Source organism: Canis aureus, chromosome 15 (assembly GCF_053574225.1).
Source record: "Canis aureus isolate CA01 chromosome 15, VMU_Caureus_v.1.0, whole genome shotgun sequence".
Lineage (NCBI taxonomy): Eukaryota > Metazoa > Chordata > Mammalia > Carnivora > Canidae > Canis > Canis aureus.
In genome coordinates this window covers 5,122,690-5,146,183 of record NC_135625.1, presented here as the reverse complement: position 1 = coordinate 5,146,183, position 23,494 = coordinate 5,122,690, and the positions used below count along the sequence as shown (strand labels likewise).

Here is a 23,494-nt window from a genome sequence, read left to right as displayed (position 1 = left end):
GCCTCTGATTAAAGCAGTGCGAGCCCTACAGCAGACCCCACGGGAAGCGCGAGTGCCCTGGCCTCAGGGACGGTGGCTGCAAACTGCCCCCAAAGGAAACGCACGAGTGCTCCGGGGAATCGGAATCGCCCGCCCGCTCGGGAGTCCACACCCCGCCTCCCCTCCCCCTCCCCGTCGCCCGGCAGCACCGCCTGGGCCCGAGGCCGGCGGCGCAGGTGTAGGGAGGCATCGGGAACCTTCCCGCTCACCTCCTGCGCTTTGCGACCCCCGTTCATCCTCGGGCCCTCGGGCCACCCTCGTGGGGACGGGGACCGGGATGGATTTGCGGGCGGGAGGGCGGGCGGGCAGCAGGGCCAACGCCCTCTGAGGAAGCTCGAGGAGGCGATGGCGCAGGCCTCGACGCAGCTGGTCCGGGGCACCGACGGGAGGTCCCAGAGCTCGGCCCTGCGCACCCGGGGGCCGCCTGCCGGGTACTCCACCCCCACCCCCCCAGGCCCCCCCAGACCCCCCCAGACCCCCGGGCTGCCCGGCCCCGCCCACGCTAGCCCCGCGGGGTAAACCAGGAGGGGCAAGGGGGAGGGGGAGGGGAGGAGGGCGCGGTGGGGGGTGGAGGAGGCGAGAGGGGGGTCGGGAGGCGGGGAGGGGGGTGGGGGCGAGGGCGGTGGGGGCGGGGAGGAGGAAGGGGGAGTGGGGAGGGGGGTCGGGGCGGGGGGGGCGAGGGGGGAGGAGGGTCGGAAGGCGGAGACAGAGGGCGGGGGGCGGGGAGAAGGAAGGGGGAGGGGGACGGGGGAGCTGGGGGCAAGGGGTATGGGGAGGCGTGGGGGGGCGGGGGACGGGGTATGGGGAGGCGGGGCGGGGCGGGAGGAGGCTGGGGGAGGGGGACGGGGGAGCTGGGGGCAAGGGGTATGGGGAGGCGTGGGGGGGCGGGGGACGGGGTATGGGGAGGCGGGGCGGGGCGGGAGGAGGCTGGGGGAGGGGAAGGGGGAGGGGGCCGGGGAGGGGGGTCGGGGAGACGGGGGTGGGGGGCGAGGGAGGAGGAGGAGGAGAGAGGGGGAGGGGAAGGGAGACGGGGCCGGGGAGGAGGAAGGGGGAGTGGGAGGGGGACGGGGAGGCTGGGGGCAAGGGGTATGGGGAGGCGTCGGGGGGCGGGGGGACGGGGGTATGGGGAGGCGGGGAGGGGGAGAAGGCAGGGGGAGGGGAAGGGGGAGGGGCCGGAGAGGGGGGTCGGGGAGGCGGGGAGGGGGAGGAGGGAGGGGGGAGGGCGGGGGGAGGGGAAGGGGATTGGGAGGCGGGGGCGGGGCGGGAGGCGGGGTGGGGCGGGGGCGGGGGCGGGGCGAGGCCGGCGGCGGCGCGGAGGATGCCGGCGGGGGCCCTGGGGCTGTCGGCCCTGCTGCAGGCGGCGGAGCAGAGCGCGCGTGAGTGCCCGGCGCCTTGGCCGCGCCCGCCCCCCGCCCCCGCCCCCGCCCGCCGCGTCCCCGCCGACCTCCCAGGACCCGGGCACCTGCCCTCCCGCCCGCCCCCCACCCCGCTCCCCACCCCTCCCCCCACCCCGCCCCCGCCCCCGCCCGCCGCGTCCCCGCCGACCTCCCAGGACCCGGGCACCTGCCCTCCCGCCCGCGCCCCCCCAAGGCCGGGCCGTGCCTGCGCCCCGCGCCGGAGTCCCCGTGGGCCCGGGTCGGTGGGGGTTCGCGGCCCGGGTCGCCCGCCGGGGCCCGCCGTCCGGCCGCACGTTGGCAACACGCTTTAGCGCCCTTTCTGGTTTGAACTCGGTAACCCTTTCGGTGCCGCGGAGGAGGCCCCGCCCGCCCCGCCAGCCCGCCGGGCTCCCTGCTGCAGGGTCGGCCTCCGCGGGTCCCGGGCGGGCAGGGGTTTGCTGAGCCTCCCCCCCTCCCCCCGCGCCCCTGCAGCCCGTGTTGGGACCCGGGCCCTGCCCTCAACGTTCCCCCCGGAGTGACCTGGTGCCTGGGCGCTGGGGTCTCCAGTTGGCACCGCTGTCCCCGTGGGTGCCCGGGGCGCCCCGCAGGGGGTTCAGAGGCCCGGACCACACAGGACCCTCCCCGTAGCACCCGCCCAGAGGCCCAGAGGCCGCGCAGACCTTGTCCTCTCCATCCCCCCCGCGTCTAGCACCGACTAGGGCCTCCTCCTCGCTGCTTGGCCTCCACAGGCTTCTTGTGCCCAAGACCCTGCTTTACCTCGGGGAGGGGGTGTTGAGGGGAGGGGAGCAGGAAGGCCGGCTGGCCAGCACTCCCAGCACAGAGCCTGGCCATTCCCGGCCCTCCGTCCAGACCTGCAGGGTTCCTACTGGGCAGTGCTGTGTTTCCACTACTTTCCCAGCTTTATATGCCCATAAATCCATTTTAAACTTTAATATTGGAAACCCCAAGCGATGATCCTATGAAAGGAGTACAGTGATTCGTGCATCTAGCAGTGCTGCGCGCCCACAAGCCCCCCCCCCCCCCCCACTGTCACGGATTGGGAGTGCAGATCCTAACCTACATTTGTCTCTGTCCACTATGTTGCCCTGCCCTAGCAGCCTCACAAATTAAAAAAATAAATCCCCAGAGAGGAGGATTAGCGTTTTTAAATGCACGTACCAGGTGCCAGGTACTTTTTGTGTGTGCTATCCTACGCAATCCAACAGCCCCTGTCTGCGACGGTGGTGTCTGGTGTTTTGGGACCCCCGGAAAGCCCTGGCGCCTTCATTCCACCTCACACCCGTCTAGAACGCCAGCTGGCACTGCCTGCTTCTGGGCTGGGTCAGTGGGAGCCCAGCTGGTGCTGGGGGGGCAGCGTTGGCAGGTCCCTCACTGACTGTCCCCTCCCGCCTCCCGCTCACCCGCTTGTCTTTCCCGTCTCGGCCCGCAGGCCTCTGCTGCGTGGTTCACTACTTCACCACGGGACAGCTCCTCTGGGGCTGGCTGGCCCTTGCTCTGCTGCTGCCGGGCTGCCTGGTCCAGGTTCTGAGCTACCTGTGGTTCCGGGCAGATGGACAGCAAGGTCATGGCTTGTTGGTCGTGCTCCACCTCCTTCAGCTTGGCGTGTGGAAGCGGTAAGAGCGCGCAGCCTCCTCTCACCTGCGGGGCGTGATTTCCTAAGTGCAGTAGGAGCACATGCATCCTGCCCCGAGGGTCATCAATGTTCAGGGTGGGAAGAAAGCCCAAAGCCCCCACGTTGAACCCCCGCTCTCATACAGGCATCCCCTCTTCCTTGAGCATTTCTGTCATCAGGAAGCGCCTCCCAGAAGCAGCTGTGACCCTTCAAAACTTTTTTTTGTCTTTGGCCAAATTCTGTCTTCCTCTTGTTTCATTTTATTGGTCAAGGCTCTGGAGCCATAGAAAGTGCCTCGCTTAGGGCAGTTGTATTTAAAGTCCTGCTACCGGTTGAAGAAGGTGACATGGATTTAGCACAGACTAGGCCATGGAGCTGGCCTGGTGACATTTGCATCAAGGCCTTTTTTCAGGATGAAGCCATCTAGGAGCCAGGCCCATTTTTTTTTTTTTTTTTTTTTCATAAACAGAGCAGCCTCAATGGGCCTAGTGCCCAGTCGCCTTACCTGTGGCTCACCTCTGTAGGTACGATCCTGTTTTCACTGGGAGAACCTGGATCCCTGGTACCTGGAGTGTCTGGAGAGGTCTGTCAGTGAGCTTATTAAATGGCAAATTTCAGCTCTTAGCCACCTCATAATCCCATAGTTGTCAGGAATAAAAAAGGGGAGAAGAGTTTGGGGATTATTGAGGCCATGCCGCTCACGTGTTTGTGAAGTCATAGATGCCCAGGATGGGAAGGGTGTTCAGGAAGTCGGCGCACATTAGCTCTCAGGCTGTGCTATCAGCTGTCTTGGTGGCTTATGCCTTCAGCCTGTCCCAAGGCTTTCTCTGGAGGAACTGAAATAAGTTTTCTGGTTTCTTAGCTGAATCTGAAGAAGGAATGACTCCTTTCCATACAGCGTAGAATCTCAAATAGGAGGTAGAGGACGCTTCTAATAAAGACATCGGGCAACCACCCCAGATTTGACTGGGCCCCTCAGAGCTGGAGCCCTCCATCTCTTGAAGGCACCAAAAGCACATCTGTAACCACAACAGTTTTGCCCAAAGCTGGGCCTTTGTGTCCAAGCAGTGTGGCTCCTCTGAAAAGATGGAACTCTTACTTGTGGGAGGAGAGCAAGGATGGTTTTTGCCTCAGACTCATCAAAGATTTGAGGCCCTACTGGGCACCTTCTACCACAGGAGAGATTGTCAGCCCCTTCCCTCAGCCCGGCCTAGTAGGAAACCCACTAAGGGCTGGGGTGCCCTTGAGGACAAATAACCAAACATTTGATAACTCAAAAGGAGAGTTGAGTGGATGCTAGTCACTTGAGAGAAGCTTCCAGACTAATTGCCCGAGAAGTCTGCCTTCTGGGACTATATAAGGGCCCTTCTGATCCAGTGCCTTCCGCTGGGATGGGGCTGTCTCAGGCCCACAATTCACTCTGTGGTGTCCACCTGTGACTCCACAGTCTTTTCTTCTCCATGCTCCCTCAAATTTAGTAAGTGGTGCTGTGTGTTGCTGATATGTATTAACACTAAAGTTGGATAAAGGAAGAGAGTCATGAAAATTAGGCCTCGGGAAAAACAACTAGTCATCTGTATCTCTTATTTTAGAAAATTAGGGGAATTTAAGAAAAACCACATAATTTGAAAGGGAAAAAAAGATGAGAAAAGTCAGAAACAGTAATGATATGTCAAAAAACAGGATAAAGTGAAAATACACAGTTGTTCACAGCCACAAATTTGGTTCTAAGTTTTTTTTTTAATTCAGTGAGTTAGCATACAGTATATTATTAGTTTCAGAGGTAGAGTTTAAAGACTCATCATCAGTTGAATGTAATGCCCAATGCTCATTCTATCACGTGCCCTCCTTAATGCCCAGCACGCAATCACCCCATCCCCAAAGCACAGCAAAGGAAAGAGTCGACAAAACCAAAAGACAACGGACAGAATGGGAGAAGATATTTGCAAATGATAGATGAGATAAAGGTCTAGTATCCAAGATCTATAAGGAACTTCTCGAACTCAACACCCAAAACACAAAGAATCCAGTCAAGAAATGGGCAGAAGACATGAACAGACATTGCTCCGGAGAAGACATACACATGGCCAACAGACGCATGAAGAAATGCTCCTCATGACTCAGCACCAGGGAAGCGCAAATCAAAACTGCAATGAGATACCAGCTCACACCAGTCAGAATGGCTAAAATGAATAAGTCAGAAAATGACCGATGTTGGCGAGGGTGTGGAGAAAGGGGAACCTTCTTGCACTGTTGGTGGGAATGCAAAATGATGGAGCCACTCTGGAAAACAGTGTGGAGGTTCCTCAAAAGGTTGAAAATAGAGCTACCCTCCGACCCAGCAATTGCACTACTGGGTATTTACCCAAAGGATACAGTGATTCAAAGGGGCACCTGCACCCCAGTGTGCATAGCAGCAGTGTCCACCACAATAGCCAAACTGTGGAAAGATCCAAGATGTCCACTGATGGATGAATAGATAAAGAAGATGTGATATATATACAATGAAATATTACTCAGGCATCGGGGCCCTTGGGTGGCTCAGTGGTTGAGCATCTGCCTTTGGCTCAGGTCATGATCCCGGGGTCCTGGGATTGAGTCTGCATCTGCCTATGTCTTTGCCTCTGTGTGTGTGTGTCTCATGAATAAATAAATAAAATCTTACAAAGAAAGAAAGAAAAGAAAAGAAAAGAAAAGGGAAAAAGAAAAAAGATTACTCAATCTTCAAAAAAAGAGAAATCTTAACATTTGCAAGGACATGGATGGAACTAGAGGGCATTTTGCTAAGCAAAATAAGTCAATCAGAGAAAGACAATTATCGTATGACCTAACTCCTATGTGGAATTTAAGAAAGAAAACCAAAGAGCATAGGGGAAGGGAGAGAAAAATAAAATATGGCTCCAAGTTTTATAAACAGCCCAGCAGGCACAAGAAGCTACATGGCTTGCAGTGTTTCTGAAATTTTAAAAGTGAACCAAACACACAAACAGAAATCCACTGCCTTAGAAGAAAGCTTTGAAATCTGAAATAGAAAACAGCTGATCTATTCCTCATCCAGGATCTGGCCGTTTGGGTTCCCACCAAGAAAACTGGGTGACATGCTGTCTTTAAGCAAATCCACCCTGAATTTTGCAAGACTTTTCTTCAGGGCCTGCAAAGAGGTTTCAGGAAAGTGCAGTTTTGCAAAAGCACCTGTAGGAGGAGCCAAAACAATTGCTTTTTGCACAATCCTGACTAACATTTAAGAATGGATCACTTTAAGTGACTTTAATGCAGAAGCAGCTACTAATAATAGAAAAACCAACAAAACATGAACCTCTTGAGGCACAGTGGCTTATGAAAAATATAAGCACTGAAAACATGTATTTTTATTCCAAATAATATGTAGATAACAATATATATTTTGCTATATTATTATATTTATTCCAATAATAATATTTATTCCAAATAATATATATATTAAGTGTGACTCTATTCAACTGACCGTGCCATTAGTGACTACTTGTTTAAACAAAGTCAGCTACTTTTCTCCATGTGGTGTTTATATTTCCACTATAATGCTACATGGTCCCAGCATCTTTTAAAAAAAATATTTAAGCCTATAAATTCATTTGGAACCTCAGCATGAAGTGATCAAGGAATACCCAATTCATCCCAACCTTAGGACCTGCCTTGGTTTAGAAATTTTTCTTTAGCGGAAGCTGAAAGTTCTTAAAAAGAAAGATGAGGTGAACGTTAAGGATCTGTAAGGAAGGCAAGCTGGCATAGATGAGGAAAAATTTAATATTTAAGGGTACGTAAAATACTTTTACCGTGCTCAACGTCACTCGTTCTCAGGGAAATACAAATCAAAACCACAGTGAGCTATCACCTAAAATCAACAAGGCAAGACACAGCAGGTGTCGGTGAGGATGTGGGGTGGGAACGCAGACCGGGGCAGCCACCGGGGGAGGAAGTAGGGCCGCTCCTCAAAACATGAAACAGAATTACCACGTGATGCAGCCATTCCACTTCTGGGTGGAATTCCCTAAGGACTTGAAAGCAAGGTCTGGAAGAGGTATCTGTATACCCATACCCACGGCAGCATGACTCACAGTAGTTAGAACGTGAAGCAAAGCGAGCGAAGCAAATCAGCAGACGAATGGAGGAGCAAGATGTGGTCTGTGCACACAGGGGAGTATTACTTAGTCTTTAAAAAGAAGGAAATTCTACAAACGTGCTACAACATGGGTGAATCTTGAGGACTTTATGCCAAGCAAAATCAGCCAGTCCCCGAAGGGCAACTATCGTATCATCCACTTACATGAGGTCCTCGGGGTACTCAGTGTCACTAAGACAGAAACGAGAACGGTGTTTGCGGGGAGGGGGGGTATTTCGATCTCATCGTGATGTTAAATACGAGTGTGTGAGTCAGGGCAGGAGGACACTAGGTCCTGGAGTGTGGATGGGGAGAAGGGGGTGGAGAGTTGATGTTTGATGGGTGCAGAGGGTCAGGGTTATAAGAGGAGAAGAGTTCTGGAGATGGTTGGTGGGCCTGGGTTGCACACCGCGGTGAATGACTACAAATTATTAAGGACCTATTCAATTGTAGTGTCGATTTAAATTACGTTAATTTAATAAATCATAAATACCGCTGAACCGTACACTTAAAATGATGAAGATGGCAAATGTTATGGGCATTTTACCATAACAACAACAACAACAAAAAAAAAATTTAAAGAAGGAACAGCCATAGCCAAGACCTCGAGCTGTTCACTATCTCAGGTTTAGCATCGCGGAAAAGTGTGAGGATGGAGGGGAGTATATGCGTGTTCTTCAAGCTGTGGCCTGGGGTAGACTGTTCTGGATGAAGCGGGTACGTGTGGCTTTTTGCTTAAGCCATCGGTGAGGATGAATCAGAGCTTGCTGAGGAGCTTCCGTCCAGACTTAGGTTAATTACTGTGTTTCCAAAGGTCCGTTTAGAGCGTGTGTTCCTAATGCAACTGGAAGTCTTACACCCTCATCCCCTGGTGCGATGTGCTCAGCATGCCCCCCCTTTTTTATTTATGAGAGACACAGAGAGAGAGAGAGGCAGAGACACAGGCAGAGGACAAGCAGGCTCCATGCAGGGACCCCAACGTGGGACTCGAACCCGGGACTCCAGGGCCACGCCCTGGGCTGAAGGTGGTGCTAAACTGTTGAGCCACCTGGGCTGCCCTCCGTATGCCCCTGTTCACGCGTGGAGATGTGTGTGGCAGAAGGGCCTGGAAACACATGATGGAGATGTGGTCCTGAGTGAGGCCTAAGTGGGGAGGGACACAGCTGAAAGCAGGGAACTCCGCAGAGCAGAGAGGAGGTGTTCGCAGTGCTGAGGGCACAGCCTGGGGTGGTCGGGGACCAGCCACCCATCATCCCGGACCCGTGTCGGGCCACAGCAGACTTCCCGTGATCCTCCAAGTGCATCGGTGGAACCAGAAGTTCTGGGCCTGGGGCCCAGCCCCTGTACTTAGCACAGGCCTCCGGGTGACTAAAGCTCGAGTTTGGGAGGGAGCCCTAGCACGGGGGGGTGGGGGGGGGCACGGCCCACCCAGCAAGCAGCCCCCCTCCCCCCCACTGGTGCGGAGGCAGCCAGGCTCACAGAGCCAGCGTGCTTGGTTCACTGGGACTTTGCTGCAGGGGGAGCGCAGGGTAAGAATTCTCTAGATGGGAGGAGGGCAGCTGGAGACAGATTCGGCTGGGTCCTGCAGGGGGGCCTACATGCTGCCGGGAGGAGTTTGGGCGTGGGAGACCCAATGGGAAGGTTCAAGCAAAGGATAACAGTCAAATGAGGCCCCTCGGGAGATGGCCGTGAGGACAGTAGAGGCAGTGGGCACAGTGCGGAGAGCGCAGGGGCCGGGCAGGCAGCCAGCAATGCAGGCCGGAGTCGGTGGGGACGCGGAATGAGACAGCACCCCCAGGAGCCAGGGACCAGCCCTCCCCCTTCCCACGCCCCCCCCCCCCGGGCCCCCCTATGAGCCTGACCCAGTGATGTCAGCCTGACTTCCTCTTGCTGCCGTGGGGTCCAGACGGCCCAGTCACAAAACCAGGTGGACTGCATCCCCCCACCCCACCCCACCCCACCCCTGGCTCTTTGTTTCCTAGAAACGAGGCCCAAGCCCCCGTTCCTGAGGCTCCTGCCGTTTGCCCTGGCCCGACCTCACTGTCCCCAGCGGGGACCCACAGTTCAGCCCCGCCCGCCCCACACGTGCTCCCCAACACCTTGCTCCCGTCCGCCCATCCTCTCCTTTGCCGGGAGCCCTCGCTGACCACCTCCTCGGGCCCCAGACTCGATCCCCCGGGATCCGCGGCTCCGTTACATCCGATTTTCTTCCTGCTTAAACTTCGAGGGCGTACGGTTTCTTCCCACCACGGGCGTGAGGCTCCCGGGCCAGGCTCCCCTTTCCTCTGGGCCTACCTCTGTGGTCTCCGGCAGGTGGCAAAGCCCCCTGAGTGGGCCAAGGCCTCAGCGATCTCGGGAGAACACATGGCTCGGGCCTGGAGGGAAAGCTGCGGCCCCTGATGCTTAGTCAGGACCCTCTTTGTTGTCTTCGTTGTTGGGGTTTTCTCTTGACATGATGTTCGTGTCAGAGATCACGGCTTCAAAGACTCAGCAAGAAATCCGCTCCCTCTGGGATTCCGGATCATGAAAAAGGAACAATCCTCCTGGGGCATCTTTCCTGAGCCCTGGGAACCAGGGTTAAACCCCTTTCAAAGGGGACCCCCGTCCGCGCTGGCCCCTGACCCGTTGGCCCGGGATCAGAGTGGGGCCTGTCGCAGGCAGAGCCAGGGTCCAAGGGGGACCCTTGGGGGGAGCTTTCCAGGTGACCTTAAGGTGCAGCCTGCTCTGACTCAGGAGCAGGCGACTACAGTGACCTCCCTCCTGTTCTTCTTCCCTGGGAGAAGCAGGGCCAGGTGTGGTCAGCAGCCCTGGCCCTGCCCCGAGCGCGCTGCCGGCCGGGGGCGCACCGGGGAGGAGCCTGCGCCACAGCCCCAGGTCCACGGCGCCGAGTGGGCCTGGCGGTGGTTTCATCTTGGCGGACGCTACACGGCTCCTGGGGCGGCAGGGGGTGGGGACCCACGCCCCTTCCAGCAGCCTCGGGAGCCCGGCCACAGGTCCCTGGGTGGGTGCATGGGAAGCAGAGTGAAACGGGAACCTTCCCAAGCTTCCCTGGTGTTGAGTCCTTCCCTCGGCCCTAGGGAGGTGGCCCGGCCTGGGGGGGCTGCTGCGTCCCCGTGGCGCGTGACCGCCGAGCTGCACCGCTGCGGACTGGCCTCTGGGCCGCCTGCCTCCGGAGACGAGGCCCTGCACGCCCCAGCCTCCTGTTGGCGTCGTGCACGTCACCCGGTTCCCGTGGCCCTTGATGAGGGCCCCACGCCCGCTCCCTGCGTCCTGCGTCTGTCCCCCCAGCACATCTCCTGCCTCTCCCTCTCCTGCGGGCCCCTGAGTGGGGACGGTCCCCGGGCTCTGTGCGTGCGCCCCCACTGTCCCGCCGCGGTGTCCCCGGGCCACCCGGGCCTACGCACAGCCACAGCCACTGCCTGCCCGTCCCCGAGTCTCACACGTCACCGTCACCCGGGCCCCTCTCTGCCTTGCTTCCGAGGACGCGTGTCCTCCCCGCCGGACCGGCTCCCACACACGAGTGTGCCGCAGAGGCTGGAAGCCCAGGTCTGCTTGTCGGCCGCCCGGTCCCCGTCTGCCTTCACCTGCCCCTTCCTGCCGTCCCCGCCGCTCCCTCGTCGCCCGAGCTGCATCACTTCTTCCTTCCTCCAGCACACGCACGTGGTGACACACGCGTAGGGATGTGGCGTGTGCACACGCACACACGGCGGACGGTACAACAGGCGGGGGGCTCGCGCCCCGGAGGACGGAAGCGCCCGGGACCTGGGCTGCAGACGGTGACCCTGCCGGTGCTCCCGCGGCCTTCCCCGGGCGTGTGAGCGGGGGCTCGGAGCGCCAAGGGCGGCGGCCGCTCTTCCCCCTCAGACGGGCGCTGCTCCCATCAGGGGACACCTGCTGCCCTCACCCAGCCCCGCTGACCCCCCAGAGCCCCGCCTCCTGAGGCCGTCCCCACGTCCCCGAGCAGAGCTTCCCAGAGGAGTTTAGGAGGGGGCAGCCCCGGCAGGCCTGTCGGGCCGCTCCGTCCCCCGCCCTCCCCCCGACGTGGGGCACAGTGGGCCTCCGGCCAGCCCCCCGCAGCAGGATGGCCCTGGCACAGCTGGGCTAGGCCTGATGACTTGAGGGTGCAGCCCGAGGTGGGGGCCCTGCTGTGGAGACAGGGCAGCTCCTGCGGTGCGACGCCCGACGTCTCGCAGCCAGGAGGCAGGCAGGGGTGTGGGGCCTCCCGTTTAGGCTGCACCCAGCCCCGTTCTTCCTCAGGCATTGGGACGCTGCGTCCTCCGCTCTGTCGAAGGAGGGGGAAGCCTCCCGCCGCGACCAGCTGCTGCTGCAGGAGGCCGACCTGTCTGCCCTCCGCCTTCTGGAAGCCCTGATGCAGACCGGGCCCCACCTGCTGCTTCAGACGCATGTTTTCCTCGCCTCAGACTTCACAGAGCTGGTGCCAGGTGAGAAGAGTTCACCCCCCACTCCCCCCCACCCCGAGGCCAGACCCTCTGACCTCTGGAGGGGACTAGAAGTGGGCGCCTGACTAGTGAGGCCTGGGCTTCCAAGACGGCCCCTGCTTGGGACAAAGAGGGCAGCCCGCGCTCAGCAGCACGAGACGGTGGTTGGGATCAGCCCTTGCGTGGGGCCCGTCCACACAGCAGAAAGTGTAGGTGGCCGCGTTGCCTTGAAAACAGCCTGGGGAGGGGCCCACGCTGCTCCTTACCGGGCCAGTACATCCTTTTCTCCCCTGCCGTCTGGGCGCAGCCAGGCGCTGGGCCCCGAGAGCCTCGTGGACACAGAGCGGCTCTGGAACCACAGACGTGGGTCCAGCCTGCATGTGCGACGGCGAAGGCTCGCTCTGCCTCTCTCTCTGTTTTCTCTTCTCTTGGGCACTTCCCGATTCTCCCCCATCCTCCTCCTCCTCCTCCTCCTCCTCCTCCTCCTCTGCCTCCTCTGTGCCGAGCGTCCGCTCTTGCGTGCGCTTACACGACATACATAAAAGTCACGACTGCGCGGTCCTCCTGTCGTCCTTACTGTGGGGCCTGGCACCATTTATGTCCTGGTTTTATTTCTGGGACTAAAGCTCCTGTGTAGGCACCTGGGGGAGGGAATACGGTGTTCAGGGCCGTCCGGCTGCTTGGGCCGAGACATCGGGGGCCAGGAAGGAAGCGCCCCCCTCGCTTGCTGGGGCGCAGCGCCCACCGCGTTGCAGAGGAGGGACCTCCCCCGTGTCCCCGCGTCTGTGCACAGAGTTGTCCTGCTACCCGGCCACCCGGGTGCTTGGTGAGGGACGCCCCCTGCGATCCCGGCGAGCTTAGCCGTCCGCTTCCCTTGCAGGGGTGAGCGCCCTGTGCTCCTGGGCCGCGCTGTCCTGGGCTCTGGTGTGCTATGCTCGCCTCGCGGGCCTCCTGAAGCCGGGCCGCCTGCCCGCCCCGTGGGCCGCCCTCTTCTGCCAGCAGCTCTGGAGGATGGGCATGCTGGGGGCCCGTGTCCTCAGCCTGGCCCTCTTCTCCAGGGCTTACCACGCCTGGGTCCTGGTGGTTGGAGGTAAGCGGCGCTTCCGGTCGAGCTGTCACTTGCGAAGTCACAAACCGCCTCCCAGAGCTTCATGCCTTAAAGGCACCGTTTGCGACCAGGAACCTCGGGTCTGGGGGGCTCACCGGGCACCTGGGGGCATCGCGGGTGGGTGCGGTAGGATGCTGGCTGTCTGGACTCCTGGGAGGCTGCCCAGGGCTGCCGTGCACACGGCGTCTCGGCTCCCGGGCCCGGTGTCCCGGGGCGCCTCCTGGGCCCCTTCTCTGCAGCAGAGTCCGCGGGGCTGCGACGTGGCTGCTGGGAATTCGAGGGGGACGCGACGGGAGGCTCCCAGTCCCTTCACACTGGCCCGGCTGTGGGTCAGCACGGCTGCCGCCACCCTCTGCCCGTCAGAGCTGTCGGGCCCAGTCCAGACTCAGGAGCGTGGGGTCAACTGCGGCCCCACGGGTGTCCAGGGAGGCGAGTGTGAGTACCTGTCTTTGGGGATCTGCTCCCATAGCTTTTTACTTTTTTTAAGATTTTATTTATTTATTCATGAGAGACACAGAGAGAGGCAGAGACCCAAGCAGAGGGAGAAGCAGGCTCCCTGCAGGGAGCCCGATGCAGGACTCGATCCCGGGTCTCCAGGATCACACCCTGGGCTGAAGGCGGTGCTAAACCGCTGAGCTACCTGGGCTGCCCACTTTTTATTCTTTTTAAAGATTTTATTTATTTACTCATGAGAGACACAGAGAGAAGCAGAGACACAGGCAGAGGGAGAAGCAGGCTCCCTGCAGGGAGCCCGACGCGGGACTCGATCCCAAGACCCCAGGGTCCCGCCCTGAGCCGAGGGCAGAAGCTCCACCGCTGAGCCCCCAGGCGCCCCTGCTCCCATACCTAGATAGCCCAGCCCTCGGCGCCCTGCCCGCCCCGGGGCCCCCCTGCAGCCGCCGTGGGGCCTGCTCGGAGACCCTGCTCTGGATCACGGGCTGGAATCTTTCCTGTAGAGAAACAGGCACAGGGTCCTGCCTGTCCTGACCCCATCCAACGGCAGATGGCACGCACTGTAGCTTCTGAGATCCCTCCAGGAGTCCTTCTGAATGCCAGATTTGGGGCCTCCTCTCTGTTTCCAGGAGGGCATCTCCACCCAGCCAGCCCCCCGCCCCCAGCTCAGTCTAGACGCACGGCGTGCAGACAGCAGCCCCGCAGGGGTCCGGGTGTCCCCTGCCACGGACAGCTGTCTCCTCTGGCCGTCAGGGAGTACGCTGTGCAGGAAGGAACGGTGTGCTCGTGCTGCGAGAGGACAGGAGGCGTTGAGAACTGTTCCGACGTGAGCCCCGAATGAGCATGAATACACCTGTCGGCAGAAAGGAGAAACTCCTGAAACTGTGCTCCCAAAGAAAGATTAGCTGTTTTACCCATTTTTAAAAAAATTCAGCTCAGACTTCAGGGAGATGTTATTCATCTTAAAATACAGGAATGAACATGACAGCTGGCCCACGTGCAGCCTGTTCCTTGGGACGCAGAGGCCGTTGGCTCTCGAAGCGGTGACTAAACACCTGGGGAGCCTCGAGGTTCGGTCTCCTCCGGGAACTAGAAGTGCTGGGCGCCCGGGAGCGACGATGCAGAGGGGTCACTGAAGCTAGTCTCTGTTTTCTCGTCCCCAAATCGGTTCCCTGCCCTTTTATGAGGCTCAAATGGGATAATCCGGGCAAAGATAAAAGGTATTGGTTTGCTGTGCTCCTGGAATCTCCTCTGGGCTTTGAGCGGCCTTCCTGGAGGCCGAGTCAGGTGTGGTCAGAGCAGAGAGGACCGTGTCCTTGCCTCGCCCCCTCCCCGCCTCCCCTCCCGCACCCTGACGCCCTCGGCCCGCCTCCTCCAGGTGCCCACTGGCTGGTGATGACCTTCTGGCTTGTGGCCCAGCAGAGTGACGTCGTCGACAGCACCTGCCACTGGAGGCTGTTCAATCTGCTCGTGGGGGCCGTGTACATCCTCTGTTACCTCAACTTCTGGGACAGCCCGTCCAGACACCGGATGGCCATGTTCTATACGGCAAGTGTTGGCGAAAGCGAGAAAGTGCTTTCTTGATGCCTGATTTTACTGGTTTTGTGCGTTCCGAGTGCATGTGTGTGTGAGTGTGTGTAGTCGTGCACGCATATCTCTGTGACCAGCAACAGCTTGGTCTTAGGAAAAATTCTAAAAGGAATTACTGTCTTGAACAGAGATGACAAGCTCTGAATCCATGAGTACGCCCTTTGGGGTAAATTGTGCTGTGCTGGCAAAGAGAAAGTAGTAGTAGTAGTTGTTGTTGTTCTAAAAGCCAAAAGACTGCAGAGTATTTGGAAATCCACGTTCTAAGGAGGATGGGGCTGGAAGCTTGGAGCAGCTCTGCTTTTAATGGTTAGTGGCTTTGCTTAAATAATGGAAACCGTGTCCCCAGGGTCAAAGCAGGAAGGTCTGGGCTGCTTCTTTCACTGATTTACTCAACAAAAGTATGAAGCATGTGAATTTCTGTAGGTTCTGTGCTAGGACTTATCCCTACCCTCCTGCAGCTTCTTGTTCTCGTCTTCAGGGCCTGGGAGTAATGATGGAATCAGTAGTAGATGCTAACGTTCTGGGCAGGATCATCATGCACCAGACGCCGTCCTAAGCTCATCAACTGTCTTATTTCTCACAATACTCAGTGAGATGAAACCCATTTTACAGATGCAGAAACTGAGGTGTAAAAAGCCAGGCATCCACGGAGAAAGGGGAACCCTCTTGAACTCTTGGTGCGGATGCAAGCTGGTGCAGCCACTCTGGAAGGCAGTGTGGAGGGTCCTCAAAAGGTTGAAAATAGAGCTACTCTATGACCCAGCCATTGCACTACGGGGTATTTATTACAAATGTAATGATCTGAAGGGGCACCTGCACCCCAATGTTCATAGCAGCAGTGTCCACAATAGCCAGACTGTGAAGAGCCCAGAAGTCCATCAAAAGATGAAAGGATAAAGAAGATGTGGTCTATATATACAACGGAATATGACTCCGCCATCCGAAAAATGAAATCTTGCTATTTGCAATGACGTGGATGGAACTTAAGGGTATTATGCTGAGCGAAATAAGTCAGTCAGAGAAAGACGGTTATCATATGATCCCACTCATGTGTGGCATTTAAGAAACAACACAGAAGATCATAGGGGAAGAGAGGAAGAAAACGAAACAAGACGAAATCAGAGAGGAAGACAAACCAAGAGAGACTCTGTAGGGAACAAACAGAAGATTGTTGGAGGCGAGGGGCTTGGGGGGCTGGGGTCGCTGGGTGACGGGCATGAAGGAGGGCATGTGACGGGATGAGCACCGGGTGTTATATAAACTGATGAACCAGTGACCTCTACCCGAAAGTAATACTAAAAAATTAAAAAAAAATAAAATAAATCTAGGACCTCTGATGTTTGGAACACATCGGTTTATAACTGTTACATCTTCTTGGTGGATTGACTCTTCTATCAATGAAGTCTTCTTTGATTCTTGTCACCACAACCACCACCAAAGTCAGGCATCTAGTGAGACAGAGGCAGCTGGTCTGATGCTGCGAGTCCAGCCGTAACCAACAGGCCACGTGGCCGGGCAAGCGCAGCCAAGCGTGTTCCAGCCGGGAGGGCCCCGGGGCCCCACTTCTCAGCCTGGCCGGGGGTCTGAGGCACTCAGGGAGCTTTGGACGTAGATCGCAGGTGCCTTGCCAGTGATTCTGGTCCAGCGGGTCTGAGTGGGGCCCTGGCATCAGTCCGTCAGAAGCAGTGCCAGGTGGTGCCCACGGGCAGCCTCACTGAGAAGGCCTCCCCTTACCTTCTCCCTTGCAGCGGGGGAGACCGGCCTCGGGATGAGTTGGGAACACCCTGGAAAGCCAGGTTTGACCTCTTGCCCTTGTTACCAGCTCCCTCGTGCATGTACAGCCTCCTGAAACGGATTCAGGGACTGGAGTGTGGGCAGATCGAGCCTCCGTGGCCCCAAAGACATAGACCCATGAATGCAGCCTCTGTGACCGGAGAAGTGATGGTCCCAAAACCCCAGGAACATAAGAGGGTGAGAGAGGAGCATCAGAGAAGGCTTTACAAAAGGGGACATTCGAGCTGGTCTTGGGAGATGAGCCTGGTTGGCCTGAAGGAAGGGTGGAGAAGGGGGAAGGGGCATGTCAGGCAAAGCTGCAGAAGCAAAATAAAGACTCAGGGAGCCCGAGGGGAAGTAGTGCACATGCATATCTTGATGATGGGGGGCAGTGTTCTTGCAAGTTAGAGCAAGGTGCTCCCCACGGCCACCCCCATCCCAAGCGGGGAGGGTGATCTGGAATGTTTGTGCTTCAGAGAGACAGCCCGCAGGTCCTTGAGGAGGCAGGGCTGGAGGGCAGAGGAAGGATTTGTAAGCACAAGCTTTCTAACCTAAGGGGTCTAAGGGGGTTCACGGCCTGTCTCTCACCGGATTTCGGCTGGAACAGAGTGAATCTTCCTGGCAGTGCTAGCTTTCTTAGGCAGAGGCTTAACTGGGGCCAGCTCATCACCCTAGGGATGCAGCCTTGAGTTGTTGGGAGCTGTGTGACTGTTCAAGTCTCTTAATGTGAGCGGGGTGGGGGAAGGGAGGCCGACAAAGGCATTCGTGCTCCGTGACTGCAGTTTTTAGAGGCCAGGCTTGAGGCCGGGTCAGGAAGAGGGCTTAGCGATGCCTATCTGCGTCAGGCTTGGTCAGGGAGTCTTCATCGGTGGAACGTCCCTGTGTTGGTCAGGGTTCTCCAGGGAAACAGAACAAACAGGATTTATAGACAGAGGTAGGGGGAGATTTATTAGGGGAATTGGCTCATGCAATTTTGGAGGCTGAGACAGGCCATGGTACCTGCCTCCTGCAACCCAGAGAACGAGGAAAACGTGGTGTGATTCAGTCCGAGTCCCAAAGACCAAGAAGCGGGAGCTCCGGTGACCAAGGTCAGGGGAAGATGGATGTCTCAGCTCAAGAAGAGAGAGAACTTGTCATTCCTCCACTTTTTTGTTCTATTCGGACCCTCAACAGATTGGACGGGGCCCCCCTGTACTGGTGAGGGGGTGAGGGTCATGTTCTTTACTCAGTCTGCAGATTCGAATGGAAACATCCACACAGACACACCCCAAAATAACGTTTTACCAGCATCCGGGCGTCCCTCAGCCCAGGCGGGTTGGCCCGTGACGTTAGCCCGCACAGTCATCGTGGGGGCAGCATGTTGGAAGAGGACGGACTCTGGAAAGGAAAATTGGGGACTCATTGTAAACAAGATGGCCCGCACCGTCAGGGAGTGGGGTCTTGAGCACCCCAAGGTGAGATGGGGCTACGTTCAGGTGTGTTAGGGATGACAAGGTCTGACCTGAGGGGAAGCAGGTCATCTGGCAGTGGCGTGGAGGAGGGATTGTGGGCAGGGAATGGAAGACAGAGGAAACCGTAGGACCCAGGCAGCAAGCGATAGGATCACGACTATGAAAATGGCAAGAGGTTGGAGACGAACTTAAGAATGTGACTCAGCGGGACCAGATAGCTGATGAGCTGCGCAGTTGATTTAAAGAGTAGAGAGGGATGGGGCCGATGGAGAGGGGCATTCAGTACTGAAATAATGCCTGCCGGTCCTTCGAGACGGTGCCGCCCACGCCCCAAAGGCCTGGGGAGAGTGGGCATTCTTAGGATGGTTAAGTCGCTTTCATAATGCTTTTAATTCTCTCCTGGTTTGACTGCAAGGTCATGACCTGAGCTGAAACCAAGAGACAGACACAACCCACCAAGCCACCCAGCTGCCCCTGGTTTCCAGTTTTTATACATATAAGAATATTTTTCAGAATAAGGAAATAAAATGGGCATAATTAGAAGATGGTATGTTTAGGGCAGCCCGGGGGGCTCAGCAGTTTAGTGCCACCTTCAGCCCAGGGCGTGATCCTGGAGACCCGGGATCGAGTCCCACATCGGGCTCCCTGCTTGGAGCCTGCTTCTCCCTCTGCCTGTGTCTCTGCCTCTCTCTCTGTGTGTCTCTCATGAATAAATAAATAAAATCCAAAAAAAAAAAAAAAAGAAGAAGATGATATACACCATGTATGAGGCATTAAGAAAAACTGAATTGTCACGCCCTTGGGCCAATAGTCTTCGAAAGCCTTGCGTGGTTGTTCATGGGCACCATTTTAACTCCAGGAAAGTCAAATAAATAAAATATTAAAAAAAAAAAAAGAAAAGAAAAAAAACAGCCGAACTAGAAACCCAAATTAAGAAGCCAGCCTAGCCGAGGGGGGCCAAGAGCCTTCTGTAAAAGCTGCCACCATACCGTGGTGGACGGCAGGCGAAGGCTCCGGGCTCGGCCAGCGGGAGAGCCTCCCAAATTTACCTTTAAAGCGGCAAATAATCGAAAAAGCAATACCAACACCGTTCGGGAAGTTTGTGACGCTAGTTTACTGGAGCGCAGTGGCAGGGTGAGCCCTGCAGATACGTGCGATGATCGCATTATAAAACTGGTACACGGGGACAGTGAAGGTGCGGACGTGACATGTGTGCGGTTGGAAGTGGCCGTCTCCTCCCTCCGCCCTGCCTGACGCGGGGAGGGGACCGCCGTGGCCTCGGGGGCTGCGCCCGTGCATCCCCCGTGCATCATGACTCTGCGGATGCTTTAGTGACCTGCTCTGAGAACTGGGGCCAGAGACGCTCCTTCAGACCTTGGCCCTGCTTCTGGGGGGCCTGGTGGGCCGTGGGCATCACCCCAGGGGACATCGCGGACAGAGCCTCCAAGGCTGAAGGACACTGTCCCCGAGGCCACGCGCACCCGACCAGGGTGCTGACTCTCCCTTTGGTCCCGTAGATTATGCTGCTGGAGAACATCGTCCTTCTGCTGTTGGCCACCGACTTTCTCCAGGGCGCCTCCCAGACCAGCCTGTGGACCATCGCTGGAGTCTCGTCTGGATTTCTGATTGGTAAGGCCCGGTGTCGCCTTCCTGCTCCCCCTCCTCCGGCCAACTCTACAGTGCACTAACTCTAAGAGCGGGAATGTGCTCAGGGGGGTCAGGGGGAGGGACGGGTCAGGTGCGGAGCACCGAAGGGAGCTGCAGGATGTCCACACCAGGGCCTCAGAGCTGAGCCCGGCCTTCCTGTGCCGTGCTAGACTGTGCTCGGACCCGCTGGACCCAGACTGTCCACTTCTATCCTAAAGGACTCGTGGGTGGGGCCTCCTGTCCCCGGGGTTCTGGCTGGGGTCAAGCATGCGACTTCCTGTCCCTTCCACCCCAGCATCCTAGCCCTGGGGGAGAGACAGAGCAGGGGTCCCCAGAAGTGACACCACGTGCTACCTACCAACAGGAGCCCTAGGACATGGGTGCTGCATTACGCCCAGGTCAGACCTGAGGAGGGTGGCACAGAGGAGGTTAGGTAGTGTCCCCTAATCAGACGTTCTGTGGGCGGCGGACGAGGGATTCACACGCTGCTCCCGTGCGGCATCCAGGACGGTGCCTGGTGGGCTTGGATACTTAGCTCAGTTTTATGAATGAAGGACTCCGGGTGCCGAGCCCCCTGTGCCCCCCCAGCTGACAGACGAGCGTAAGCTTGAAAGGGAGCCGCCCTCTGCACTTGGGGAACAAAAATTAAAGAGGGAGGAGAGATGTTTTCATTCTCAGTAACCCAAGGCAGAGGGAGCAGGGAGCCGGGGGCAAGGTCAGCTGGGGGCCCAGATGGCCTGAGACGGTGGGTGAGCTACCGTCAAGGTGCTCAAGCTCTAAAGCAGACAGCCCTGGCTCACATCCTGAGCCCCCCTTGACCAACATTTATTGAGCACCTACTGCATGCCAGGCTGGGTTTGCAGCCCAGAGCCCTGTGAATGACGCGGCCTCGCAGAAAGGCTACTCATTAAATGCATGTACTTGGACTTGCCTGAGGAGGGGGGTGAGTTGCCCAAATTTTTGACCTTGGGTGGCTCATTATAAAAGAAGGGGCCGTCTCCCCACCGGCACGGTGAGAATTCAGAATCATGTGTGGAAGCGGTTGGAGGGGTCACCGCGGAGCCAACACTCCTCCGCGGGAAGGCTGTCTCCATGCCCCGCTGGAGGCCTGCTTTGTCACCCCCCCCATGCCTCATCCCCCCAAAAGTCCTCGGGCAGGATCGGAGGGATCATTGTTTGGGGCCCCCCAGCTCCACACACAGCAGTCTGCCAGCCCCCCTGCGGCTCCTGCCCGCCTCTACTTCAGGTAATTCAGCAAGAAATGCTGTTTATAATGAGCGCCCTGAAACCAGGCACTTGATCTAGTACAACAGGAAACTGGAAATAACGTGGGAGGTTACTGGAATGCTCTGTTAAAGAAATTATTGCCGTAGTCAACACTTCTGATCAAAATAAATTAAACTGACAACAATGTGATTAAGATGTTTATGCACAAAGGAAGTGTTGTTGCTGCTCATGGAAATTCCTTGATATGGGGTTTTTGATGGATATGTTTGACCTTTCCTTGGGTCTTGTTTTTGAGGTTATTCCTTACCTCCCCCCCCCCCCCCCAGTTTTGGACTCCATCAGCTGGCGTGTGGATGGCTGCATTCTGAGTATTTGATCCAGTTATTTGAAAGCAAAATCAGCATTTCTACTGGACATCACACACACGCAAACACACGCATACACGCACACATGTGCACGTGTGCCCACAGGCACCCAGAAGGCTCAGCTACAGCTGCCCTAAGAAAGAAGTCATGGTATCAATAGGATTAAACTTTGTTATTACTTGGTTCAGTTTAGAAACATTTGCAGCTTGTAGAAGCTGGAGCCTCCTTAACTTCCCCCCAGATATCCATTTCTGATGCTCCAACAACAGTCCTGGGGTTTTTTTGTTTTGTTTTTCTGTTTTTAAAGATTTTATTTGCTTATTCATGAGAGAGGCAGAGACACAGGCAGAGGGAGAAGCAGGCCCCCTGCAGGGAAGCCCTTACGGGACTGGATCCCAGGACCCCGGGTCACACCTGAGCCAAAGGCAGATGCTCAGCCACTGAGCCACCCAGGTGCCCCCAACGGTGCTGTTGCGGATCCCATTTATATTCCTCTGTCCAGGATTCCAGACTCTGGAATTCTCCAGCCGCGGGGAGGATGCGGGGTGCAACACAGCGTCACCACGTGCGCTTCTCTGTCTCCTTCTCCAGGCAGCGTGTCGCTGGTAACTTCCTACGGGCTGCTCCGTCCTCCGTCTGCAGGCGGCCGGCGGGGCCGAGGCGTCGCCGCGGGGCATGGAGCGGACGCGGAGTCCTGTCCCCGGGGTCCGGCTCCAGCACAGGGAAGCCCGGGCGCAGGCCAGGAGGACGGCGGCGAGTTCACCGCGCTGGGGAGGGCCCCCGGCCCACAGTGGGGACCCCCAGAGGCCGGGCTGGAGAGCCTGACCGCTCGGGAGGACCCTTTCTTCAGTCACCATCACTGGCTGTTGCTGAAACTTGCCCTGAAAACGGGGAACATGTCTAAGATCAACGCAGCCTTTGGGGAAGACAGTCCTGGCCGCTTTGGTCCCCCTGCGCGGGGGGTGGGCCAGCACTCCGCGCAGCAGGGGACGCCCCTGTTTCCCCAGCAAGAGCTCCCCCCGTCACCCCCCGGCCCCCAGGCCTCGGAGAAAGGCTCTGGCATTCCAGGTGTCCTGAGCGCAGAAGCCGACCTGCTGGAAGCGTCCAGTTTCGCGTCTCTGGCCGGCGACAAGCACGACCAAGCGCCCGGCCAGAAGCGGCCACCTGCCCCGACGCAGGGCCGCCCGGGGGAGGGAGCCCGCGCGGCTTCTCCGCTGCAGGGCAGGGCTGCGGGGGCGCGGACAGGAGCGCAGGGCCTGGAGGGCTCCACGCGGGACTTCAGCGCCACGGCCGAGGGGGGCCCGTCCCCGCAGCAGGAAGGCGGCCAGGCCACTCCGCACACCTGCACCCCGGGCAGGAGGCCACAGTCCCCACCTCGGCCGGCCCCTCGGCCGTTTCCTGCTGCCGTGGCCGACATCAGCCCGATCCTCCGCCCGGGCCTCTCTAGAAGCTTCGTGGGCACAGCCCCGGGCAGCTCGGAGCGTGGGGAGCAGCGGGAGCCCACGACGGACCGGAACCTTCCAGAACTGCTGTCCCTGCCAAAGCGGAGCCTGTGGCCCGCAGACCAGCCTTGCCTCACGTCCACTCCCAAGTGTGAGCCTGCCCGCGGGGCTGCAGCCGGAGGCCCGGCTCACCACCTGGCCGGGTGTCTTCATCTGAGCCCGGCCCGGCGGGTGGGACAGCAGGCCGGCCACCCGCTGGGCCTTGAGACCCGAGAATCCCATTTCTGACACCCGAACCCCCAGCGCATCCCCTCTGGACCTCAGTTTGCACAACTGGAGCCCGAGGGACTGGACCAGGCCATTTGTGAGCTCCCCTGCAAACACACACACGTGTGCACAGGCACACGCGCCCGTCAGAGTCGGGGGAGGACACACAGCGGCGTCCCGTCAAAGTTGCCTGCTTTCTCTTAGGAACCGTATGATCCCATTGTGTTTTGTTTCACTTTACTTTTGCTGCTGTGGCTTCTAGGAAACTCAAAGGCAAAGCCGGAGCAGAACTCTGGTTCTGTTTCCATCCGGCTTCTTACTCCAGCTCCCTTCTCCCGACACTGAGTGGTCATTAACCTCTTGAAAACGTCTTCTTCCTGCATTCTTCCATGAAACCTCGTAGGAGGATGATGCAGAGGAGAAAGCGGTGCTTACAATCATCGGCCTACGTGAAAATGCAAATATCCTGAGACTCCTCTAGCAGGAAAAAAAAATTAAATTTTTTTTTTTTTTTTTTTTTGCTGAATACGCAGGCCTCCTTCCCCC

At 57.9% G+C, this 23,494-nt stretch overlaps 1 protein-coding gene across 1 annotated transcript; it reads left to right on the top strand.

Annotated features, from left to right (window-relative positions):
• The first annotated feature begins 1,335 nt into the window (after window positions 1-1,335).
• On the top strand, window positions 1,336-23,466 carry XKR5 (XK related 5). The gene is made up of 7 exons (XM_077848553.1): window positions 1,336-1,415; window positions 2,866-3,049; window positions 11,444-11,628; window positions 12,506-12,715; window positions 14,565-14,734; window positions 19,518-19,629; window positions 21,831-23,466. The coding sequence occupies exons 1-7, from the start codon at window positions 1,358-1,360 to the stop codon at window positions 22,967-22,969; spliced, it is 2,058 nt and encodes a 685-aa protein (XP_077704679.1). The 5' UTR covers window positions 1,336-1,357; the 3' UTR covers window positions 22,970-23,466.
• Window positions 23,467-23,494: the final 28 nt, after the last annotated feature.

Coding starts and splice junctions, on each gene's coding strand:
- XKR5 (XM_077848553.1), top strand. CDS start 1,358: ATGCCGGCGGGGGCCCTGGGGCTGTCGGCCCTGCTGCAGGCGGCGGAG. Junction 1,416..2,865: donor GGCGGCGGAGCAGAGCGCGC/GTGAGTGCCCGG, acceptor CTCGGCCCGCAG/GCCTCTGCTGCGTGGTTCAC. Junction 3,050..11,443: donor CAGCTTGGCGTGTGGAAGCG/GTAAGAGCGCGC, acceptor GTTCTTCCTCAG/GCATTGGGACGCTGCGTCCT.